This window comes from Rissa tridactyla, chromosome 5 (assembly GCF_028500815.1).
Source record: "Rissa tridactyla isolate bRisTri1 chromosome 5, bRisTri1.patW.cur.20221130, whole genome shotgun sequence".
In the NCBI taxonomy this organism is placed as follows: Eukaryota; Metazoa; Chordata; class Aves; order Charadriiformes; family Laridae; genus Rissa; species Rissa tridactyla.
In genome coordinates this window covers 75,917,095-75,938,591 of record NC_071470.1, presented here as the reverse complement: position 1 = coordinate 75,938,591, position 21,497 = coordinate 75,917,095, and the positions used below count along the sequence as shown (strand labels likewise).

At 55.9% G+C, this 21,497-nt stretch overlaps 2 protein-coding genes across 2 annotated transcripts; both read left to right on the top strand.

Annotated features, from left to right (window-relative positions):
- The first annotated feature begins 8,688 nt into the window (after positions 1-8,688).
- On the top strand, positions 8,689-13,687 carry IBSP (integrin binding sialoprotein). Its single transcript, XM_054202104.1, has 7 exons — positions 8,689-8,760; positions 9,838-9,902; positions 9,984-10,034; positions 10,162-10,233; positions 10,423-10,479; positions 12,498-12,599; positions 12,904-13,687. Exons 2-7 carry the CDS (start codon positions 9,849-9,851, stop codon positions 13,492-13,494), a joined length of 927 nt encoding a protein of 308 aa, XP_054058079.1. The 5' UTR covers positions 8,689-8,760; positions 9,838-9,848; the 3' UTR covers positions 13,495-13,687.
- Positions 13,688-15,847: 2,160 nt separating this feature from the next.
- Positions 15,848-21,142, top strand: MEPE (matrix extracellular phosphoglycoprotein). Its single transcript, XM_054202094.1, has 5 exons — positions 15,848-15,869; positions 16,605-16,677; positions 18,139-18,192; positions 18,961-19,053; positions 19,151-21,142. Exons 2-5 carry the CDS (start codon positions 16,618-16,620, stop codon positions 21,140-21,142), a joined length of 2,199 nt encoding a protein of 732 aa, XP_054058069.1. The 5' UTR covers positions 15,848-15,869; positions 16,605-16,617.
- Positions 21,143-21,497: the final 355 nt, after the last annotated feature.

Sequence of the window (21,497 nt, the reverse complement as noted above, 5' to 3'; positions counted from 1 at the left end):
CACGGGGTGCCAAGTGGGAGGTGATGCCAGACACAGGGCAAACGCCAAACCACAGCAAGAAAAGGCATTTCCTATACCAAACTGGAGTGCAGCTGACAGCTGTGAGTGCCAGCAGGGTGACGCTGCCTGCTTGCCGCAAGGGCACGGTGGTGGCTTGGCACTCCGGGAGCTGCGCCTGGGCATGCTGGACAGAAAGGCCCCTGTGTTCACCCTTTGTATTTACCTATCACTGCCTTAAAAGCGTCTGCCCCGACTCCAATGGGAGCTTTCCGTTAACTCCACATCCCGCACATAAGGAGGAAAAGCTTAGAGCTGGTGTGTGCACGCTGCGCGTGTGCTCAGTGGTGCGTGAAGTACCACTTCAGTATGGGATGTATGTAATATTTTGTAAGAAATGTACAGAAAGCATTATATGGTATCCTTTTTGCACTTGTATTTCAAAGCTGAAACGTGCCTTGTTGTTTTCTTTAACTACCATTAAAACCATTGAACTCCACAGCGGTGTGAAGAGTTGCTCTTTTTCTTTCCCAGGGGAGTCGGAGTCAGGAGCTGGGCTCAGACGTGAGCGATCAAGGAGCAAAGGTGCAGGCTGTTTGCGTGGGGAGCCGCAGCACGCTTGGGTGAGGGGGAAAACAGAGCCTGAGGGGTGTTCCCACCCCTCTATCCCCAGCCATTCCAAGGGCTGCCCCTGCCCCTAGGTGACCCAGCAGTGGGGAGATGAAGCTGGCTAATGACCGCAATAAGCTGGGCCTGGGGCTTTGCTATATTATAGCAGCATGCGCTGCTGCAACACGAGCAACGGTTGTTCTGTTCTTCCTAAGGTGCTAGGAAAGAGATGCCCCAGGGCATAGGGGCTCTCCTGGACTGGTGGCCCTGGGTGCCTACGGTGGCCCCTGGGGCCAGATCACCTGCAGCAGAGATGCGGGTGAGTAGGGTAAAAGGGGTTGATGTGGGCTGTTTGTTAGATCATGGATAAAAACTCTTTTACTCAGTGTGCCTGAGCGCCTTTTTTTTTTTTTTTTCTCTCCTACCAGCAAGCAGGGAAACAACACGTTATTTGTTTAAAATCCCATCCGGGCCCTTCTTACTTGTTCGCGTGTGCGTGACAAGCTGTACAACACAGGTATTGATGCTGACAGAGGAAGCCGCAGGCTGTCGTGTAGCTGCACAGTTTCATAGCATGGAGTTATGTCTCTGCAGGGGACGGTCTCCGAGGGGTCAGTGTGAGGGGGTGCGTGCCGTTCAGCTGCCTTGGGTCAGCGGTGGCATTACCGGGCATTGCAGTACTGAATTCAAGAACCAGTAAAGAAACGAAATATTTTTTTACTATGTATAGCAAAACTGCAATTAACTTGTAGGGTCTTTCCGTCACTAAAAAAGCAGGGAGCTGAACAGCTCCTGGGTTTAGTGGAATTAAGTGTTTTAATTTCCACCATGCGCGTAGGCTTTTTCTACTTCTGTATGAGATCAGCTCTGAAAAGCTCAGCTTCCCCACGCTGCTGCCCTGGGAATAAGCCACTTTCCTGACCCCACCTCCTCTGCCCCACTGCTCCCCACTTCACAGTGGATACCTCAGCTGTGATGTGCCCTTATTTCTCGGACGCCTTGCATTAGCCGCATGGGGAGTCGGGGATGCTGTGACGCCGGTGAGGCCAGCCAGGGTCGTGGGTACCGAAATGCTGGGGGTGAAAGACAGCGAGCACGGGTTCGGTTGCAGCCCCAGAGGTGCAAAAGGGGCTGGGTGACAGTTGTCACTTTGGTTTAAAGTCATGGTAAGGATGTTTTTGCTGGCTGTTGAGAGGGTCGGCCGCTGCTGTGAACCCTCTCGTGTCCAGCAAGCGGTGCTGGTGCTCAGGCAGCGGCGACATTTCGGTGCCGGCTCCGCCGCGGGGCCGGGTGGCATCCCCGGGGCCGTCAGAGGGTGGTGTTTTGCGTGGGGACAACTGGTGGGGATGGGGATCAGGAGGGTTTATTTGCGGGTTCCTCGGGGAAAGCGAGGGGTGAGCCCAGCCTGTGAGCAGGATGGCCAAGACATTGCAAGGGCAGGACGAAATGGGCTCCTGAAACTGTTTCTTGCGAGTTTGTGGGTGACCCTCTGTCTGTCCTCATCCTTTTGTGAGTGGTGCTGGGGTGAGTGGCAGCATGGCATGTGTGGGGAGGGGGCCACTCGCCTTCGTCCGTCCCCCCGCCAAAGCTGACAGCGAGCGCTTGTCCTCCTCTTGTTTCACGCACGGAGAGAAAAACTGTGTTGATTTGGCTTGAGTTTGAGTGGGAGGGGTGTGTGCCTTGCAAACAGGGCATGCAGCACCCCGCTGCACCCCATGCTGGAGGGGTAGCCACCTGCGCTCCCGCTGCACGTGGATCCCCTTTGCGTGACTTCCCAGGGGACGTGCTGCGGTCGCACGCACGTCCCTGCCAGCGAGGCCCTAAATTTTGCCTCCCGCTGGCTGGCTGCTCCCCAAAGGCCAGGGAACCGGTGCCAGAGCTGGCTGCTGCCTGCCGGTCCTGTGGGACGGCTTCCCACGGGACTGTCCCTCCCGGGCAACGCAGTGGGGGGGAAACTCAGCCCTTCTCCGGGGAAACCTCCCGTCCGGGCGCAGGGAGGGAGCCATTCATGGTGACCCCATGCAGGGACATGCCCAGCACCTGGCAGCATGGATCTGCGAGGATGGACAAGTTTAGGGGGATGCTGGTGGCACGGGGCTGTCCCCATCAAATGCTGTTCATCCATTTATGAGCGGGGCCACCCCGCTTGCCGTCCAGAGAGGCTTGGTGGTGGGCAGCACTTCACGGGGTGAGGTTTTGGGTGGCCGGAGATAGTCTGGCCAAAAGATGCTGGCTTTGAGGATTTTAAGGCATTTTTAGTAGCAGCCCTTGTTGTGCACGGTGAGCATCCAAGGGGAGTGCTCCCACTGGCTGCTGTCGGGCAGACAGGAAAAGCAGCTGGGAATGTTGGCCACGGGCTCTGCTGTCACTGGAGGTGTTCCTGCATCCCGTTTTGGGCTGATTGTGTGATGAAGTTGCAAGGGTCAGCTTGCCTGGTGGGTTAGGAAAGGATAAAAAATGTCCACGTCAACGTATGCGTTTTTCTTATCCACCCACATGGCATTTTTTGTGCGTTGGGGGTGGCCTCCAGGGCTGAACGCGGTGATTTACCCAGGAATCGGCATTGGGGTTTAGAACAGATATTTTTGGTCGCATCTGGGTTTGCGAAAACACGAGTCTGCATCTTCTTAAAAGGAAGGTTTCTTGGTTTTTTTTTTTGTCCTTTCCAAGAAGAAAAAAAAGTCTATTTTTAATAAGTAGCTGGTGTGGCCGAAGCGGTGGGAGACAGCAGTGCTGCGTTTGGCTGCAGCAGCCGGACTTGGGGCAGCCACAGCATGCGAGCTGCATTTTTTCAACCCCCTTATTTTCCTGGCTTTGGTGGGAGAAACGGAGGGACCCTTACAACCTTCCATCCAGTAGCATCGTTTTTGGCAGCGCAGCCAAGCGCCCTGGGCTTCCCATGGTGGGCTGAGTGCCACAGCTGGCCGCAGGGCTTCTCTTTGGCCCCTGTTTGTCTTGAGCAAAATGTCAATATCTGTGGAAGAAACAATCCGATGGGATTCTCTCTTCTGTGTCCCCTCCGATGGGTTTCAGTGACGGGAACCGCTCCTTGCCAAGTGCGCAGTGAGGTCGGGAGAGTTTTATTGTGTTTCTCTGCCTCTTTCAATGGGGAGGAAAAACCTCTGACGGAATCGCTGCTGCCATCAATCTGAACAATCAGCCATGGGAAAAGAGCATCTGACCTCAGCGAAACACCAAAATATTACAAACCTTTCGAACGTTCTAAGGAAATTTTTCTTCCAGCTCCCTTTACTGCCATGCACTTCAATGGCAAATAACTTTGCCCTCCCCAGCTCAGCCGTGTCCTTGGAGTTTTGTGGTCCCCCCAGCACTGCCCCAAGGAGTTGGACACCACAGGCCGGCATGTAAAGCACCATCCACCTGTACTGCACCCCTGAATTCGTGGCGGAGACCTGAAAACTGCAGAGCGCCCGAGTGTTTTGCAACGCAGGTTTTTCTGTTATCACACCCTGAAATACAAAGCTACAAAGAGCTGTTGATTTGTTTTAGCAGAAGGCATCAAGTTGCTGAAAACAGGAGCTGAACTTGTGTCTGGGGAGCGGAGGCAGCACCTGCCCTCTCCTGTTGCAGACCCAATGCTATTTTCACCTGCAGAGCAAAAAGTAGGCTCGCTACAGAGTGAAAACTTTCAAAGCCTTCTTTTTCAAAAATAAAACTAGTGCCTGAGCATTAAGGTACTTATTGCAACAGACATGTCCTTGTCTGTGTATGTATGGGTACGTATACAACTGTTGTGCGACTCATGCCTGTACACAATAATAAATAATCAGTGCAAGCACAGCAGCAGTTCCTGCTGAGACATGTAAATATCAACTTTTTAAGCCCAAACGGGGGGTTTTTTGCAGGTTTGAGCAGGGCGTGCAGCGGCAGGGAGGTAGGCAGCCACCATCAGCGTAAGTGCCGGTAGCAACGTTCCTCCACGCCATCCAGATGCCTGACTGTCCAGGGGCACTGATTTGACTTTGGCAGAGAGCTCAGTTCCTGAGCTGGGTGCGCAGGTTATTGGTGGGTGTCTCTGCAAGGAACCTGGGCTTTCTGCCCGCTCTTTTTCTGAAAACGGGGCCTTTTGGGGGGTTTATTTCCTTTTTCACTCATATTTCTGTTGTGCGGCTCTGTTTGAGGACTCTCACATGTGGATGGAGGCAGAAGGCTGGTGGTGGGACCAGTATTAGTAACTTGTTCTAGCTGGTGCACAGTTTCTTCCTCCGGAAAAAAACACCTAAAACAAGTAAAAAACGAGAGGAAATATGATACACAGATATTGCTCCAACGTGTGAGGACCTGGGGGGGCGGTGAGTGCCGGGATTTGTGATAATGCTGGGACCTTGCCTCAGTGATTTGCTGGGTTTCTGTTCCCCAGAGTTCAGTATGCCTCAAAGTGCTCCCGTTACAGAGCTACCCATGCCCCGTGTTTTGCGTAAATAGAATTAATTTCTTTTACCTGGTTTCCTATCTCAGAGAAAAACGAAAATCATATGAAACGTTTACTTGCAGAGAGGGCCAATATATAAAGGTTGTGTACTGAGTTGATATGTGGTGGATTTTAGGTGTTCTGCCCTCCCACTTTTCTTCTAAAATCGACTGCTTGCAAAAAAATACCAAGCCGTGTGCCCAGTCGGTGTTGGTTTGCATTTGGGTTTGTGCCGCGAGAGGCAAAGAGGGATGAGAGAGGGATCCCTTATTCTTATGCTGTTGCTGGTGCACCGTCTCCTTGCTCATCACTGGGGTCCCCGGTTCATGGCCGCGGCACGCGTGTTCCTGTCCCTGACAGCATGTGAGGGGAGGTGGGAGCCGGGGCAAGCTCTGCCTCTGGTGCCCCCCACGCATGTTTCAGGGGTGGCCTGGCCATGGTGCTTCATGGTAGGGGTGCCCCTTTCCCCGGCTGCAGCAGCGGCACCTTGGCCTCTCCCCGCCATGCTCAGAGTGACCTTCTGGTTCTGTTTTCTTTATTTATTTTTGGCCCTGAGGTTTCCTTCCAGAATAGCTCCAGGGTGTGGAAATAGGACGGTGTGGCCCCGACCACAGCCTCGGCCCCGTGGTGGACCCAGGCAGGACGGGAGCACGCTGCTCTTCTCATTTACCGCCCTGCAAAAATAATAATTAAATTTGGACATAGGAGCCATGTCAGCCTGTGCCAGACAGGGACGCTCTGACCACGAGGTCTCCATGTGCTCGGGCGATTACATCAAAACCATTCGCAGTGCCCTTGCCGGGCCATGACGGGTGCGAGCCCACCCGGCTGCGGCACAAAGCTGGTGCTAGCAGCTGGTGCAAACCCCATCAGTGATGGGTCATGGGACCAATGGTGGGGCTTAGGTGCAGCAGAAGCTGCCGGGGGGGGTTCAGCGTCGTCTGTGCGATGCCCCCCGGCCCACTTACCAAAGCATGTAACGAGCAACACAGCAGCGTCCTTGTCCACGGTAAAAAACCGATGGGCGTGCAGAAGGGAAACCATCGCATTTGCATGCATGGGCTGCGTGCTGCACGCCTGCCTCGTCACCTCAACCTGCTCCTGAAAAATGGGGGTTTGCTGCTCTCACCTGTTAGCACATTCCCTGGAGGCAGGCGAGCTGTTCCGTATTTTGCTTCCAGCTGTTTATCTGCAAAGGCGAGATTACTTTCATAACGCTCTCAGATCCCGCGGTTACTTTTAATAACGGATACCAGACACTGCTTTTGGGCAAACGGGTGATCTCTCTAAGCCTTGGAGAGCCAGAGGTGTTGTGAAAGCATTAAGACACCAATGCCCCAACCCTGAGATGTGATGCTTTTAAAAATTTATTTATTGTTATTATTTTAAATGTAAGCGTTTCAGATACGTTTGGCCGACTTCCTGCACGGCGCTGTGAGGTCGCTGCTGCCGGTGGCAGCACCCGCTCCCTAGCCCAGGAGCTAAACATAGGCGCTGGCCGCGCGAGGCACTTCAGCACAAGTTAATTATCCTGGTGCTTTTTAGGGAACTTGGGTGAAATGCGTGTTTTTTATAGTCGGTTTTCTTTTTTTAAGCAGCCTAGAGCAGCAGCCCTTTCATTATATTAAAAATCGCCTCCCACCAGCACTCTCTGTTCCCCGTCCCTGACAAAATTCAAGCTCAAAGCCGGGCACGCGCTTGCCGCTCTCCTGCGCAGGGTAGCCCGTGACGGCGCGGGGCAGAGGGAAGCCAGGCTGCCTCTCTCCTGTGCCCCCTGCATCACCCCCCAGCAGGGCGGCCCCTCCAGCCACCCCGGCCCCACGGGGCACCAGGTCCCTCGCGATGCTGGTGTCTCTCCTCGCCGCCGGCTGCTGTGTTGGCATCAGAAAACTGCATGGCTTTTTTTTTTTTTTCTTTTTTTTTTTTTTTTTTTTTTTTTAATGTGTGGGTTTTCCTGGCCCAAGGCGCCAGCCGAAAGCCATGGCCAGCTCCAGGCCTCCCTTGTAATTACAGGTCCTCACGGTGCTACGAGGGCTTTGAAGCCTATGGGGGCAGTCGCAGCAGCTGTGCCCTGCAGTCCCGGGGTTGGCAGGGCAGGCAGGCAACCCGGCTTCTGCCAGGGCTGTCAGACCCCCCAGGGGGCTGCAAGGGACCTCTCCCTCCCCAAAAGCACATGATGCGCGTGGCGCTTCATCAGCAGTTAGCAACTCCCCGCGATGTACCAGTCAAGGTGGTGATGAGCAAGAAGACCAAACAGCAACCACAAAAAATAAAAAAAAAAAAAAACCCAAACAAACAAGCTTTGTCTTACTGGTCCTAATCTGGGAATTTGGTTAACTGGAAATCCTTTGCTTCCCAATCAAATTCAGACTCAAACTGGGCTCCCCTGGCTATGGGTGAGGCTTTCAGCAAGCATAGCCCCTGGCTTCGAGCAGAAACATGGGTGTTCAGGTCTTCCACTGCAAAACAGATTTTTCTGCCCTAAATAACCATAGTTTTATCACCGGCTAACCTGCGCATCGCCGACCTGCTTGACGGCATGCGTTTTCCAGCTCTGCTCTTCCCTCTCTGAGGGTTGTAAGGCTGAAGGCGTCGCGTGGAGGATTTGTAATTCTCCTTGCCACTGCGGAAAGCAAAGCTGCATTTGGTGAGGAGTCGTTCCCCTGAGCTGCTGCAGCCTGGGCACGCGCAGGAGCGGCAAAGGGGCCTGTGCAAGAAAAATTTGGGAAAGAGGGAGCAGCGGTGCACTGCAGAGCTGGGCGACTGAAATTGCATCAGGAAATGATAAATATAGGGAAAGCAGAAAGGATGTCCCTGTCGAGATGGGTGCAGGGGGGCAGTGGCAGCACCCACGTGCCCCCCTCCCCTGCCATCAGGTGCGGGGCAGGAGAGGTGGGCTCCAACCACCAGCCGTATCCTGCCACCAAGGTCCTTGCTGAGCTTTGGGTGGCCACGAGGGTGGGGTTTTTGCATTTATAACTGCAGGCAGTTATTCTGCTTTGCTGGGGACATGTAGAGAGCTGCCAAATCTCAGCCAGGGAATACCTGATTTTGGACTGTGGAGGGCCTGTGTGGTTCAAGGGGCAGGAGAAACAAAGCAGACTTGCATTTTGTAGCGTTGCTGTGGCAGAAATGGCTCTCAAAGGGGGACTGGTGACACCTGTATCCGAGTCTTTTTTTCTTTCCCTGCCCTTCCCAAGGCCCATTTCACCTCTGCAGGCAGCCTGGAGAGGGACTTGTTTGGATTTAGCCTTTTTTTGTCTAACGGCTATTGCCCGAGTGGCTGTGGAGCTGGGCCTTTGAGGTTGGTCTTTTTTGTCTTCTTAAAAAAAACAGTGACAGCATTTCCCAAAAAGGGAGGTAGACACCCCCCCGAGAACAGATTTCCCAATATTTATTTTAATTTAAACCCAGAGTGTTATTATACCCTCCAGCCTCCCGGCCGTTCCTCTGAGGCCAGACCCTCAATTAAGTGGTGCAGTGCAAACCTCCCCGGGTTTGGCAGTGGCGTGGGGCGCTATGTTTGTGCACCAAATCTGCCAGTATTGAATTTTGGGGGTTTTCTGGCGCACTCCGGCGGGCTGGCGTCATTCTGGGCAGGGCGGTGACTGGCTGGGAGGTGGGGGGGGGGGGGCAAAAATAGACCTTATATCCCAGCGGGGCAGCAGCAGGAGGAAATCTGTGCCGGCTGACTCGGCGGTAGCCATCGGTGCTGTGGTGGGGTAAGCTTGCTGCTGCTTTTCCCAGCTGGGTTGTGCATTGCTGCCTGCTTTTTGCAGGGGGATGGGAGGGCTCAGCTTGCTGGGGGGGCTGAATGCTGCTTTTGGCCCTTTCCTGGGTCCGTGGCTTCGTGAAGCACTCGGGCGGAGGGGATGAGCATCCAGAGCCTTGCTGCATGGCCAGGGAAGCTAGCGTGTGGTCAGTTGTTTTCTAGCCCGAGTTAAACAAAAATGGGTAAAGTTCAAGCGCAGATAAATACAATAGCAGCTCCCTCCAAACCTCAGCACAGCAGATGGTGGGTTTAGCCGGAGGAAAGGTAGGAAAAAGGAAGATTTTAGTGGGCCTGACTGAGCCCGGAGGGATGCCAGGAGCGGAGGATGGGGCGCTGCGGGAAGGGTCAGGCGTGCTCCTTGCCGGGGCTGGGATGGAGCAGGGTAGGCTGGGTTTTGACGCTTCGGGGATGCAGCTTGGACCTGCCCAGAGCCAAGCCTCTCACCCGGTATACGCCTATGGGGGGGCCTGGCATTGGTGCCTTGCCCCTGCTATTTTTGTCAATGGCAGACTGTAGAAGCCGATTTTATTCCTTTATTTTGTTTGCTTATTTATTTTTCCTCAACGAGGTGAAACTCTTCTGTGGCGTAATTCCCAGGGGCATTGCTCCCTGGGCAGAGCCCGAGCAGAGCCGTGGGAAGGCGGCCGCAGTAGGCAGCGTTCCCGCCGGCCGCTCCTGTCGCGTCTATGGTGGGGGCTGGTTTTCCCACTCGCTCGCCGGCAATGGGGAAGCAGGAGAGAGTAGCCCTGCTCAGGGCAAGCAATGCATCCACTACCAGGTGCGACTCACTTTTTTGGTATTTCGCGGCTTCTTGAAAAAACAAAATGTATTAATGGAAATTGAGGTAGATCGGTCAAAAAAAAAAAAAAAAAAAAAAGGAGGACTCGGGTCTCCAGAGGGGTTGGGGTGACCCCATCAAGAGGTGGCTGGAGGCCACCCTTCTCCCCGCTCACCCTTGTGGACACAAACACCTGTGTGGTTGCATTCTAGACGAAAAGCAAGCCCTCACCATGTTCTGCTCTCCTAGAGTAAGCAGCCATGAGGACTGCCCTGGTCTTCGCCTGCCTGGTGGGGATGGCGTGTGCCTTCTCGGTGAGTGCTGGGCAGCGGGGGGAACCCCTCAGCCTCGCCAGGGCTGGTGTGGGGCATATGCCAACCCAGCTTTTCCCCCAGGTCAAGAGCTGGCTGCGGCGAGCCAATTCGGATGACTCAGAAGAAAACGCGGTAGGGTCTCCCCCCACCCTGCGTGCCCAGCCCCACGTGGCGCTGGCCTTGAGGACGAGGGCGTTTCAGTCAGTCCTGTACCCGAGCCCCCAGGCTGATGGGATTTACCCTCCTCTTCTCCTGGTAGGTGTTCAAGAACAGGCACCGCTATTACCTGTACAGATACGCCTACGTGCATCCTCCGCAGCAACGGTACCAGGTGGGTGCTTTGGAGGGGTTACTGATGCTTCACCCCCCACCAAATGCGGAGATAGTGGCCCAAATGACATGGGGGCACAGTCTGCACCCCATCTGCCACTGGCCTGTGGGGTTGGCCTGAGACCTTCGTGCTCATGACACCAGTGGAGACCTGCCAGCAAAGCTATGGCTTGGTTTTCCCTCTCCTTAGGGCAGTGACTCATCGGAGGAAGAGGGGGACGGCTCGGAGGAGGAGGAGGAAGGGGGGGTGAGTATGTCAAACCAGCAGCCTGCAAAACAAATACGAGAAATTGGGAACTATCTTTTGTTTTGTAGTCTCTGCTCATCAGCATTTGTGAACGACGACCGCCCACAGCCTTGCACTCTGGATACAACTGGATTTTCTACTCTGGGCTTTATTTTATTATTTTTTGTATATTTTTGTTCCTTTTTCTTCTTCTTTTTTTTTTTTTTTATTTTTTTTATTTTTTTAAGAGGATGGGCGGGGAACCAAACAACCCGGAGACAAACTTTCTGGGTTTTGAGCCATTTTCAGTGGCTCAGAAAGGAGAAGGGTGGGCGGAAGGGCAGAAGCAGGGAAGCTCACCCGCAAGGTGCTGTTAGGTACTTCTCTCGCCTTTCCCTTTCAGGGTGCATTGCCCCCATAGTGCTGATAAAATTGCTATGGAAAATACAGTTACGCTCTGCACGAATGCATGTGGAGGGACACAAACTGGTGCTATATTGGGAAATGCATGTTTGTACCAGCCCAGCCGGTAACACTCCTCCTGCCCGCTGGGTCAATATAAGCTTGGGCACCGCTGCCTTTGCAAGATTCACCCTGGTCCAAAATTAAATGCCAGGGATTACAAAGGTCTCTTGTGCTTCGCTGGGCTTCAGTGGTCTCAGGCAAACAGGTGCTTTGAGACAGGGATCGGGCATGCTTGAAAACCTATTTGTCAGGTCTAATCACAACTTTTTCTTTTTTTTTTTTTTTTTTTTTTTAGTTTAATGATTTGAATGCTAACTGCAGGGGTCTTTCTAACAGGAGTGTAAGCCTGGTTATCTCATCTTAAAACCTCCTTTGGAGGCCCACCTGGGGCTGGGGTGCAGCACGAGGTGGCCCCCATCTCCCAACCACCTCTGCCAGCCCCGGCACCTCCCTGCAATTTGCCCCGTTTTGCCTGTTCCTCTCACCTACCACTACGATCATTAGGGATAACTTTGAGTAGTGGCATGAGACAGCCAAAGGGGGAATTTCATTCCCCACGAAAAAATTAAGCGATAAGCAGGAATGCAGCTGTTGTTCGGCCCTTTCATTTCAAGGGCACCAGAGCAACGGCCATTCCCAGGCACGGATGCTGTGTGCCTTCACTGGCAGGGGGCGGTCAGCAAGACAAATCACGATGAAAGGCCCCAAGGTCAGTTATCGGTATGTAAAGAGCACCACTACATCGGCTGCTAGATGGGGGGCATTGCTTCCATTCGCACCGTGCAATTTGGTGGCTCCTCCAGTGGAGAGGAAAACAGCTTGGGTTTTCTTTGGCATCAGATGCACCTTTATTTTAAGTGTCTGAGTTGGCCCAAACCACCAGGGTGAGCATCCTTAGTCTTGGCACGAGAGCAGCGAGGATTGCCCAGGGCAGGGACGGCAGTGACCCCGTGTCTCCCCACCACGGCTGGGTTCTTTTGCCAGGTGCTCCTCCTCCCGGGCTGGGAACAGGGTGAGCTGCCCCACCAGTTCCTCAGTGGTCGCTCCAGGCTCTGCTCGCGTCGTGGTTATTGATTCCCCTTTCTAGCGGCACGGACCGCCGTGCACCCTGCTGAGAGACCCGCTCCGCTGCATGGTCCCTGGGGCAGAGTGGTGCTGGTGGCTTATTTCTGGTGGGGTTCAGACTCGTGCCTGGCTTTGAGGCCTCACACTCTTGCCAGCCAGCTATACCTGGTTTGTATTGTGTCTGCATGTCGTGCGCCCGTGGCTTTCTTTGTTTATTGGAAACCGGGAGAGGTAACTTCAAAAGCAAACTTCTAGATGCTTTGTAAAGCCAAACGCGTAGCCAGAATGGGAACACCCAACTCCAGCCACCACCACTTAATTGCATGGCTTGGGCTGCCCTGCTGCAGCTTCTCAGTTTCAGCCTGGGGTGAGATCCATGGGAAAGGAAGAAACTTGGAGCAGCACCCAAACGCTGCGAGGGGAGGCTGCGTGCCCCGCTCACTCTGGGAGGGCTGCGCTCTGTTCACGCTGCTGACCACCTGCCCCGTGTCCTCTCCCTGTCCCTGCAGGAGCCATCCCATGCTGGCATCGAGGCACCTGGCCACCCTGCCAGACCAGCCCCCGGGGACAGCCAGGGCAGGCTGGGAGAAGACGTCACATCCCCCCAGCAGGTGTGGTTTTGGGGGGCTGGAGGGGAGCACCCATGGTGGGGAGGATATGTTCACTGCATGTTTGCTTGCACCCATGGGATGCCCTGCACCCTGTTTCTGCTTGGGGGTCTGCTATGCAAGATGCCCACAGCTGGGCTCCCTCTGGTGGGAGGGACAGAAAGGGTACCCCAAAAAGTCAGCCTTGCTATGCAAGGCACGGGGGGGATGCTCAGCTGTGCCCACACCTGCCCCATGCCATGGGGCACTGAAAAGCTGCAACCTCCCGACACCCACCTAAATGCTGTGTTATTTCCCCCTCCGCCAGGGCAAGGGCTGTCAAGGGCCCCCGAAGGGGGGCAAGAACAGCGCTGCTGGCAAGGGAGATGACTCCGAAAATGAAGACAGCGACGAGAATGAGGAGGAGGAAGAAGAGGAGGAGGAAGAAGAGGTAGCCGAGAATGAGAATGGCGTCAACAGTACAAGCACCAACACCACTGAGGGGGCAGATGGGCCTCATGGCAATGGCACCGCGGTGGCTGAGGAGGGTACGGGTGTGGCGGAGGACGAGGAGGAAGAGGAGGAGGAAGAAGAAGAGGAAGAGGAGGAGGAGGAGGAAGAGGAGGAGGAAACTGAAGCCACCACCACAGCCAGCACCACCAGCGAAGAGGGGCTGTCCCAGGGGACCACCATGGGAGATGTGGGACCAACGGACGCCACCACGGCTGGGGAGCAGTGGGAATATGAGGTGACGGCCGGGAGCCATGGCCAGGGGGACGGAGGCACCACTGATGGCAGCTATGGGGAGCAGGACGAGTATGCCCGCGGCGACAGCTACCGGGCCTACGAGGATGAGTATGGCTACTACAAGGGGCACGGCTATGATGTGTACGGCCAGGATTACTACTACAGCCAGTGAGCGGGTCGGGGGTGGCCCTGGTGCTGCCCCGTGCCTGCCTCATCCCACTCAGGAATGTGCATCTGAAGGCCCACTGCAGCCACCGCGTGCCAGAGGGGACAGCAGGCTGCTTGTGATATGCACCGGCTCCGTCCCAGGCTTTTTTTTGTTTTTGTATCTCACAAAGCGAAATGAAATAAAGCAACCGAACTGAGCTTGTTGGTGACAAAGGGTTTGCCGCTGCATTTGCTGGGGTCAGCAGGGCGGCATGGCGCTCGGTGGGCGGAGGGGCACCGGTGCTCGTGCTGCTCAGGGTTAAATCTCTTTGTCCCAGCTCAGACGAACACAAAAGGAGGGAGGAACCGAAAGGCTAAGTAGGAAAGCCTTCCTCTGCAGAGTCCCCTCTGAAAAATGTAAGGGCATTTTTAAGGTCACTGCTGTGGAGTACTGCCACACCTTGTGTAGAGTTGACATGAATTTGCAATATGTGGGCGACGCTAACTTTACCACATCTTCCACTCCTTGGTAGCGTGCCTACCACAGCCTGATCATACACCAGGCAGTATTAATAAAGACATTAATTTCTCTTTCTGTGCATCGCTAGCTGAAGATGCACACCCCGGTAATAAGAGCTTTGCTTCTGCATCCCCGCACCAGGCCTGTGGGTCCCACCAAGGTGGGCGCCTTGGACACGTGTTTCGGACATCAGCGTCGCAGCCCAAAACGGTCCACGTCTCTCTGCACAACACAGTCTCGTCCCCAGGGCAAGACAGGGCTGTCACAGTGACAGCAGTGCGTCCGCTTGACTCCTGTGTCAGGGATGAGGGATGGGGATGCCTGGCTCGTGGTCCCCAGGATCCCTGCCCAGAGTTACCTCCACAAGGAATTGTGGCCCCAGACAACTGGTGATCAGCACCAGGCATTGGAAGGACCAAATTCTGATGGGTTTCAGGGAGGTGCCCCCATTTAGGAAAAGCGATGGCCCTCACGTACGACTTATGGCAGGTACTGCACTCCCCTTGCGCTCCTGGAAAGGAAACCTGCATTCAGCTCCCGATATAGGTCCAACTGCAAAACGAGTTTCTATTCTTGCAGCAGCAAGCTGCTGGCTGCTGTACAAAACCGCCTTCGTGTGCCAAAGCTGGGCTGCAGCTGCCGGGGTGGGCATGGGGTGCTGCCTGCAGGGTGGGCACCCCCCGGGCTGAATCCCTACAGCAGCACTGGGGCGTCCCGCACATGCTTGCCGCCGGCGGGGGGGGACGCGAGACCCATGGTCCACAGCCCCAGGGGGTGCTCAAAGACGTCAGGGAGCCAGAAGAGACAAAGGGCCCTGGCGCTGCCGGGGGCTGGGTCCTGCTCCCATGGGGTGCCCTGCCTGGTCCTGTGTGCGTCAGCCCCCCCGGGCAGCTGGCCAAAAAGCTCTGCCTCCCTGAGCCAAAGCGCACTGGCCGGCTGCTCCGGTACCCGCGGGGCAGCACCTGACTGCGTCTCTCTGGCTAGGGGGAAAGGGCAAGAGTCCTCCTGGCTCTGAGATTTGCTCCCGCCTGAGGCCGGATGCTGATGGTTTAAGCATTTCTGCTGTTAATGTAGCAGTGATGCCGGCTCCCAGGGTTTGGGTTGGGATGGGATAGGAGCTGTTGTGACCATCAGGGCAGTGAGCAGCTGAGCCAGGCTGGCCATGTGGGGACCAGCAATACCACCAAAGCTAGAGGAGGGCAGGAGGAGAGTATGTACGTCGTGCACATCCTTGCAGCACCTTCCCGCAGCAAAGGTGGGCTCGGAGGAACCTGTGCAAGCGGTGCATGAAAAAAAAAAATCCTTTTTCTTTTTTTTTTTAACCAGTCTTCTATTTTGTATTTGCACCGGACTGGAAGCAGGGTGGTTGGGGTTGAAACCTGAAAAGCAAATGTCAGAGACTACGGCATGGCCGCATCTCTCAGCTTGACCAAGGCTGCCCCATGATGCTGGTTGTGGCCACAACCCGGCCAGGCTCCGTGTGTCACCCTCCCCTCTCTGCAGCCCTGCTGGCTTTCCCATGTCAGTCACAGTGAACACGCTGCAACCCACTACACCCCCTCTTATCAATATCCTGGCTGGATGAGTGCCACGCTAAGATCTGCGCTAATCATCGAGCAATTTCACCTTCAGAACAGATATTTATAAACTGTGCTTTCTGTTTATCCAGCCAGGTGGAACATTTGATAGCTGTCTTCCACCACAAACACATTTTTAGCTGGAAATTACTCCCCCTGGTTATCTGCGGGTGCTGCCAGCCCTGACAAATATCCCTGGGCAGAAGCTGATTGGCTCCGCACGGCTGGGGCCAACTTTAAATTTCAGCAAAGTGGGCACAGCCTCCACGGTCTGCCGCTGGGATCTGCCTCCGACAGCGAAAGGTAATCTTACCCAGTTTGCCTACACTGTCTCTCCCCAGCTCTTCGGCTCTGCCTTCCTCAAGCAAGGCATCTCCTGCGTTCACTCTGGGCAAGCTGGAGCGGGGGTGAGGAGACAGCCCGGGCCTCAGCTGCGCGCACCTCTGCATTGCGCTCTCTTAAGCTTTGTAACGCTGATCCTTGTGCCTGAATTTCCTTCCGATGTTTTCTGTAGTTGCACGGCTGAAAATAGTCTCCGGGCTGTACCTCCAAGCCCAGGCCAGGGCGGATGGGTGAAATGAGAATTGTCAGCCGACAGAGCTTTTGTCTCCTGCCATTTAGCACTGCAGTTGGAAAGAGCATGCGAGTTTCTTAATTCAGACTTAACGGGTCAGCCTGCAGCAGTTTTGGTGGTCATTTATTGCAAATATCCACCCGAGCTGCTTTGGCAGAGCGAGTTAAGAAACTTTTAACGCCTGGTGCCAGAGCACCCACATGGTGCTGCTGGCTGCGCACGTGTCCTTGCTCACCGCCATACGCACAGGGCAAGCGCATCGCCTTTGCTGCAAGGAGTGCAGAGAGGCAGAGCGACGCTGAGGGCCACCGCAAAGGCTGGGGAGAGCTAGGGTCACTGGATAACCCCACTGCCATGGGGGCTGTGGGACAGCAGGAGCTTTTGGGTTGCCGCTGACCGGGACTGTTGGGAACCGCGAGTGCTGGGAAGACAAACTCCGGTGACGCTTTGCTTTGTGCCCCCAGGAGCTGCCCAAAGATGCAAACAGCCCTCCTTTGCTTGTGCCTGTGCCTGCTCAGCACGGCCCTCTCGACACCCGTAAGTATGGCTCTCCTTGGCTTCCCGGTGTGCCGCTGAAAGCGTGGGGTGTACCTCCCAGTGCGCTCCAGCACACTTTCAGCAGCAGGAAAACATGAGTCGTACTTGCATATAGCATCGCTGGGGCTTGGGGCGGGGGGAACGGGTTTGAGGTGCTGGCACAGAGGTGAACCCAGCAAGAAAAATATATTAGCACTGAGGTGCCTGTGCATGTCCCTTTAATTCAGCAGTTCGGGCATTGTGCAAGGGCCCATCTGGGTCGCTGTGGCTCTTCCCCTGGGTTTCTGCAGATTTGGGATCTGCTTTTGGCCTGGGAACAGCCCGAGCGGAGCCACAGGAAGGGAGGTGTGGGGAGGATGCTCACCTTACCCGTTGAGGGTAACAGGGTCGGAGGGGTGCCGGCAATTATAGTCCAGCTCTCCTAATGTGAAATTCAGCCAGACGTAACTGAAACACAGGGCAAACCAAGATAAATGTAATAGCAGCCATTTTTGTCCTGCCTAACTGTTGCCCAGCACAGCTAGAGTGAAAATCTGCTCCTAGCAAGGGCTTGCTTTTGCGTCAGGGTAAGGAGGAGGGAAGCCACGTCTCCCCCCCAAGGGCTGGGTCCTGTCAGTGTGTTCTTTAGCCCCCAGGGCAAGTTTGTATAAATGGGTCTGTCACAGGGCAGCATGTGGGAAGGCAATAAATCAGTGCCGATTTGCTTCCCAGCACAGAAGAGAGACGGTTAATACTCTGCTGCATAACCAAGTCTGTAATCCAGCCTTTGTTTACAAACAATGGAATAACCTGGGAATATTTAACACTCCGGGGCACATTTCTGCCCCTTTCAGCTAGCTTGGAGTGCTTCAGTGGCTGATTTTGCTGAAACCGGAGGGGGCTCTTCTCCATGTGGCCCTCTCCCCCTCCAGCACGTAGGTAATGCCCCGAAATGGCTTGGTGGGTCTCCCACCTCCAGATCCCCCATCCCCGAGGGATCCACTAGCCAATACATCCCTAAAGATGCCAGGATAATCAGGGGAAGCCAGTTAAGAAGCTCCAGGCTCCCACTGCAGCCGTGCGTTGGAGCATTGTGGTGTGAGCAGTGGTGCCATGTATTAAAACCACTCTGCAACAAAAATACTCCGCAGCAGAATCCAGCACAAGGGTTTTTGCAGACCAACAGTATCCTGTGAAAAGTTGCATGCAATGCAAGCATGCTGTAGCAGACTTTGCGATACTTTTCAGATCCTGGAAATGGGTTTTTCACCTTTTCTACTACTGCTGGCTTTAAACCAGCACCCCAGGTAGTGCCCGGGAATTTATTGGCTTACCAACACAGTTTTCCCACCCTTCCCTGGACACTGTGGTGTGCCCATCACGCTGGGCAGGGCAGGCAGCCAGCAGCAGGCATTGGCCGCTACCTGGGTGCCGCAGCAGTGTTTGACATCTCAGGTCTCGCTTGTGTTTTGTTGTCCACAGGTGCCACCGCCACTGCCTGGGAGAGCTGTTGGGAACTGTGTGGGACAACACCGGGTAAGTCCCCCCTGCCCAACCCGGACCCCGTGGGGTGCCCTGCACCGGGGCGCAGGGAGAAAAAGCCGCTTTTGGAGGGCAGCCCCAGTAGCTGTGGAAAAAGATACTGGTCCCCTCACACTTGAGCAGCCCTTACAAAGAGCAGGGGAGGGGAAAGGTGTGTTGTGCTCGGGCAAGGAAAGGGCCTCCCCCCACTGGCTGCTCCTCTGCCCCTGCCCAGCCACAGGTCACAAATGCTTGGTGTTCCTACAGGTGAGGTTGTAGAAGTCCCAGGCCCAGCTGCTACAGGGTTTTTTTCAAAGTGTATCAGTGTAAAATGCATCAATAGCAAAATTCAGATAAGTAGTGTGGAAGAAAATGCTTGGTTTTGCCTACTGGAAGACAGATGCTATCCTTCCAGTGCTTCGGTTGCCATCAGTCCTATCACTCATGTCTGATGGAACCATCAAACAGGTTGTTTATTGACGCCATAAGCTACCTTGAAAAAAACCAAACAAAGAAACAAACAACCCACAGTTCCTGAAAGCAAGCAAAGGTGGTAAATGAGCCCAAGGGAAAACCAAACCCTGAAGCCCTAGATGCGAGCACCCGCATCCTTCCCAGGTCCTTGCCTGCACTGGTGGCCACGAGGTGGTGGGAGCTCCTGCCCGTCCTGGGGACCCAGGGTGCTGGTGAGACCCTGCTGTGGTGCCAGGCACAGCAACGGGAGATCCTGCTGTCACATTTAGTAAGAAAATTGTGGCTTTTTGTCATTTTCTTCCCCACCAGATACTGCTGAAAGGCTGCAATGCCAAGCATGGCTTCTACGTTTTCAAATATGTCTATTCATTTTCAACGAGGAGGAACCAAACGCAGATAAAGGTGAGGCAGCATGGCAGGACCCCGGCTTGGCTGCGGTGCCCCTTGCAGCTGGCAGGTGCTGGGTCTGACCCTGACCTCCTTCTCGTGTACTGCACAGAAGGAAGAGGCTGACAGCCAAAGCATCGACCCCGGCCGCCAGCTGGGCGACTACAATGCCAGGCCGGGGCCAACGGAGGATGGGGCAACGCCGGAGCAAGGTGACAATGACAGCACTGATGTGATGGAGAACGGGACCGGCCTCAAGCCCGAAAACCGCAGCGTCACAGGTTTTGGTGGGGATGTTCTCAGTCCTCGCCCAGGCACCAGCACGCGAGCGCGTGGTGGTGTCGGTATCGCAGGTCCCACCCCTGCCAGCTCGGAGGGTAGCGGCGACCTGGATTTGGTGGTTGAAGTCGAAAGCAGTGTTTCCACTCTCCCCCAGGGCTCCGGTGAGGCCATGGCAGGGAACAGGTCTGATGTTCGGAGTGAAGACCGGGAGGATGGTGCCCCCAGGGGCATTCCAGTGGAGGGGGCCATGACAGCCGGGAGGGAGAGGGCACCCACCACTGGAGGGGCTGGAGACGAGGGTAGTGGCGAGGCCACCATACCTGGCCAAGGGCGGGAGGGCGTCATGCGGGGCACAGGGACAGGAGGTGCTGCTCTCACCTCTGTCACTGAGAAGATGGAGAACGTCCAAGTTGACACCAAAGGTGTGGATGAATATGCTTACATCCCTGACCCAGGCAGCGTCACTGTCACCCATGGGAAGGTGGGTAGCACAGTGGGGGACACCAGCTTCACCCAAATCTCTTCGGACAAGGACGACGAAGTCAACATCTTCATTGGGAGGGCCAACATCCATGTGGGGGAGCAGGAAAACACCCAGGCTGGTGCCACTGTTGGCAGCGAGAATGACAACATCTCCACTGCAGGAACCAGCAGTCCCTTGCCCAGGGTGCGCGTCACTGCAGCACATGATAGCAATGACGATGATGGCATCCCTTCTCACAGGCAGCCTGAAGTACCGGCCACCACAGCCACCCCAAGGCACAGGGACAGCACCAGGAGCAGCCCTGGGGATGGCCATCCCACAGGAGATGATGCAGATGGTGCCACCACCATTGGTGACAGAGAAGAACCAGTGTCTCCCAGCCCCTGGAAGGTCACTGGTGGTGAGGGGACCATCCCCGTGGAGGCTGGCATCCGTGAGAAAGGTGATGATGAGGCAAGAGGTGAGGGGCAGAGGTTTGAGGAGAGGCCAAGCCGCCTGGCTGTCACCACCCCCCGCCAGGGGGGTGCAAAGGATGCTGCTGCCACTGTCCCAGCCAAGGGGGCCAGCATCCACCTGGGCACCACCATGGCATCCCCCGGGGTGAGCGAGGACAACTGCATCACCACCCTGGGGACAGCCAGCAGCCGCAAGGCAAGCGAGAGTGCCATGGTGGGGAGAAGGGGGAGCGGGGAAGTGGGGCCAGCCACCCCCCAGCCCCACAGGGAGAGATGGCCTGGGGCGGGGACAAGGGTCCAGGTGGGTGGAGCAGGGATGGAGAAGACACCCAGGGTGGACAAAGCGCCATCCCCACGTGGGAAAGCTGGCAGCCAGGCATCAAGTGGGGCCCAGGTGAGTGCTGGCAGCCGTGGCAGTGATCCCGCAGGCAGGCCACGTGCCACCGAAGCTGGGGGCAGCCCCCCTCTGCAGGCAGGGCAAGCGGGGGCCAGCGTGGCAGCGGGTAAAGGCCAGGAATGGGGGCAAGGTGGCAAGACCGGGGTGGCGGTGCCGGGGGCCGGGGGTGGCCGCCTCCCCGGGCGCCATGGCAGGAGGCTGGGGGTGGGGGCACCAGGGGCGTTTACAGCGCTGGGCCAGAGCAGGCAGCTGGACCAGGTGAAGCGTGCCGACGAGCTCCACATCCGCGAGCGGTCGTTTTACACCCTCGGCAGGGTGGCGGGCGGCCCTCGAGGCCCCTACACCGGCCCCAGGAGTGCCGACAGCAGCCAGTCCTCTGAGGGCGAGCGGGGCAGCCAGAGCGACAGCCGACAGACAGGACTGCAGCCCTCGGGGTGGGGAGCCCCAGGGCACCCCCACGGCCGCTGGAGCCGGGGGACCCTCTGAGGGGCTGCTGGTATCCACCCCAGCGGGCCCCAGCAGTGGAGCTGGGGGGTCCTACATGTCGCGTCTCCCTCCAGCATCTCCGCTGCAGGCACTGCTCCTGCCTGGGCGAGAGGTGCCCCGCACGTTGGTGGGGGTTGCGCAGTGCTTTGCAGCCCAGGAGCCAAAAATCACTGGTTCACGCAATCAATCCTGCTGTTAGTTTTGGGGGGGGGAGAGGGGGGGGGGAGGGCTGCGTCTGGCACTGCGACAGCCGTGCACGGGTTTGCTGCGCTAGACAGCCATGTAACAGCAATCACGCTCCGCGGCGTAGGGTAGCGCTGTTCGTGCACTGATGCGAAACAAGTAAAAGAACAGT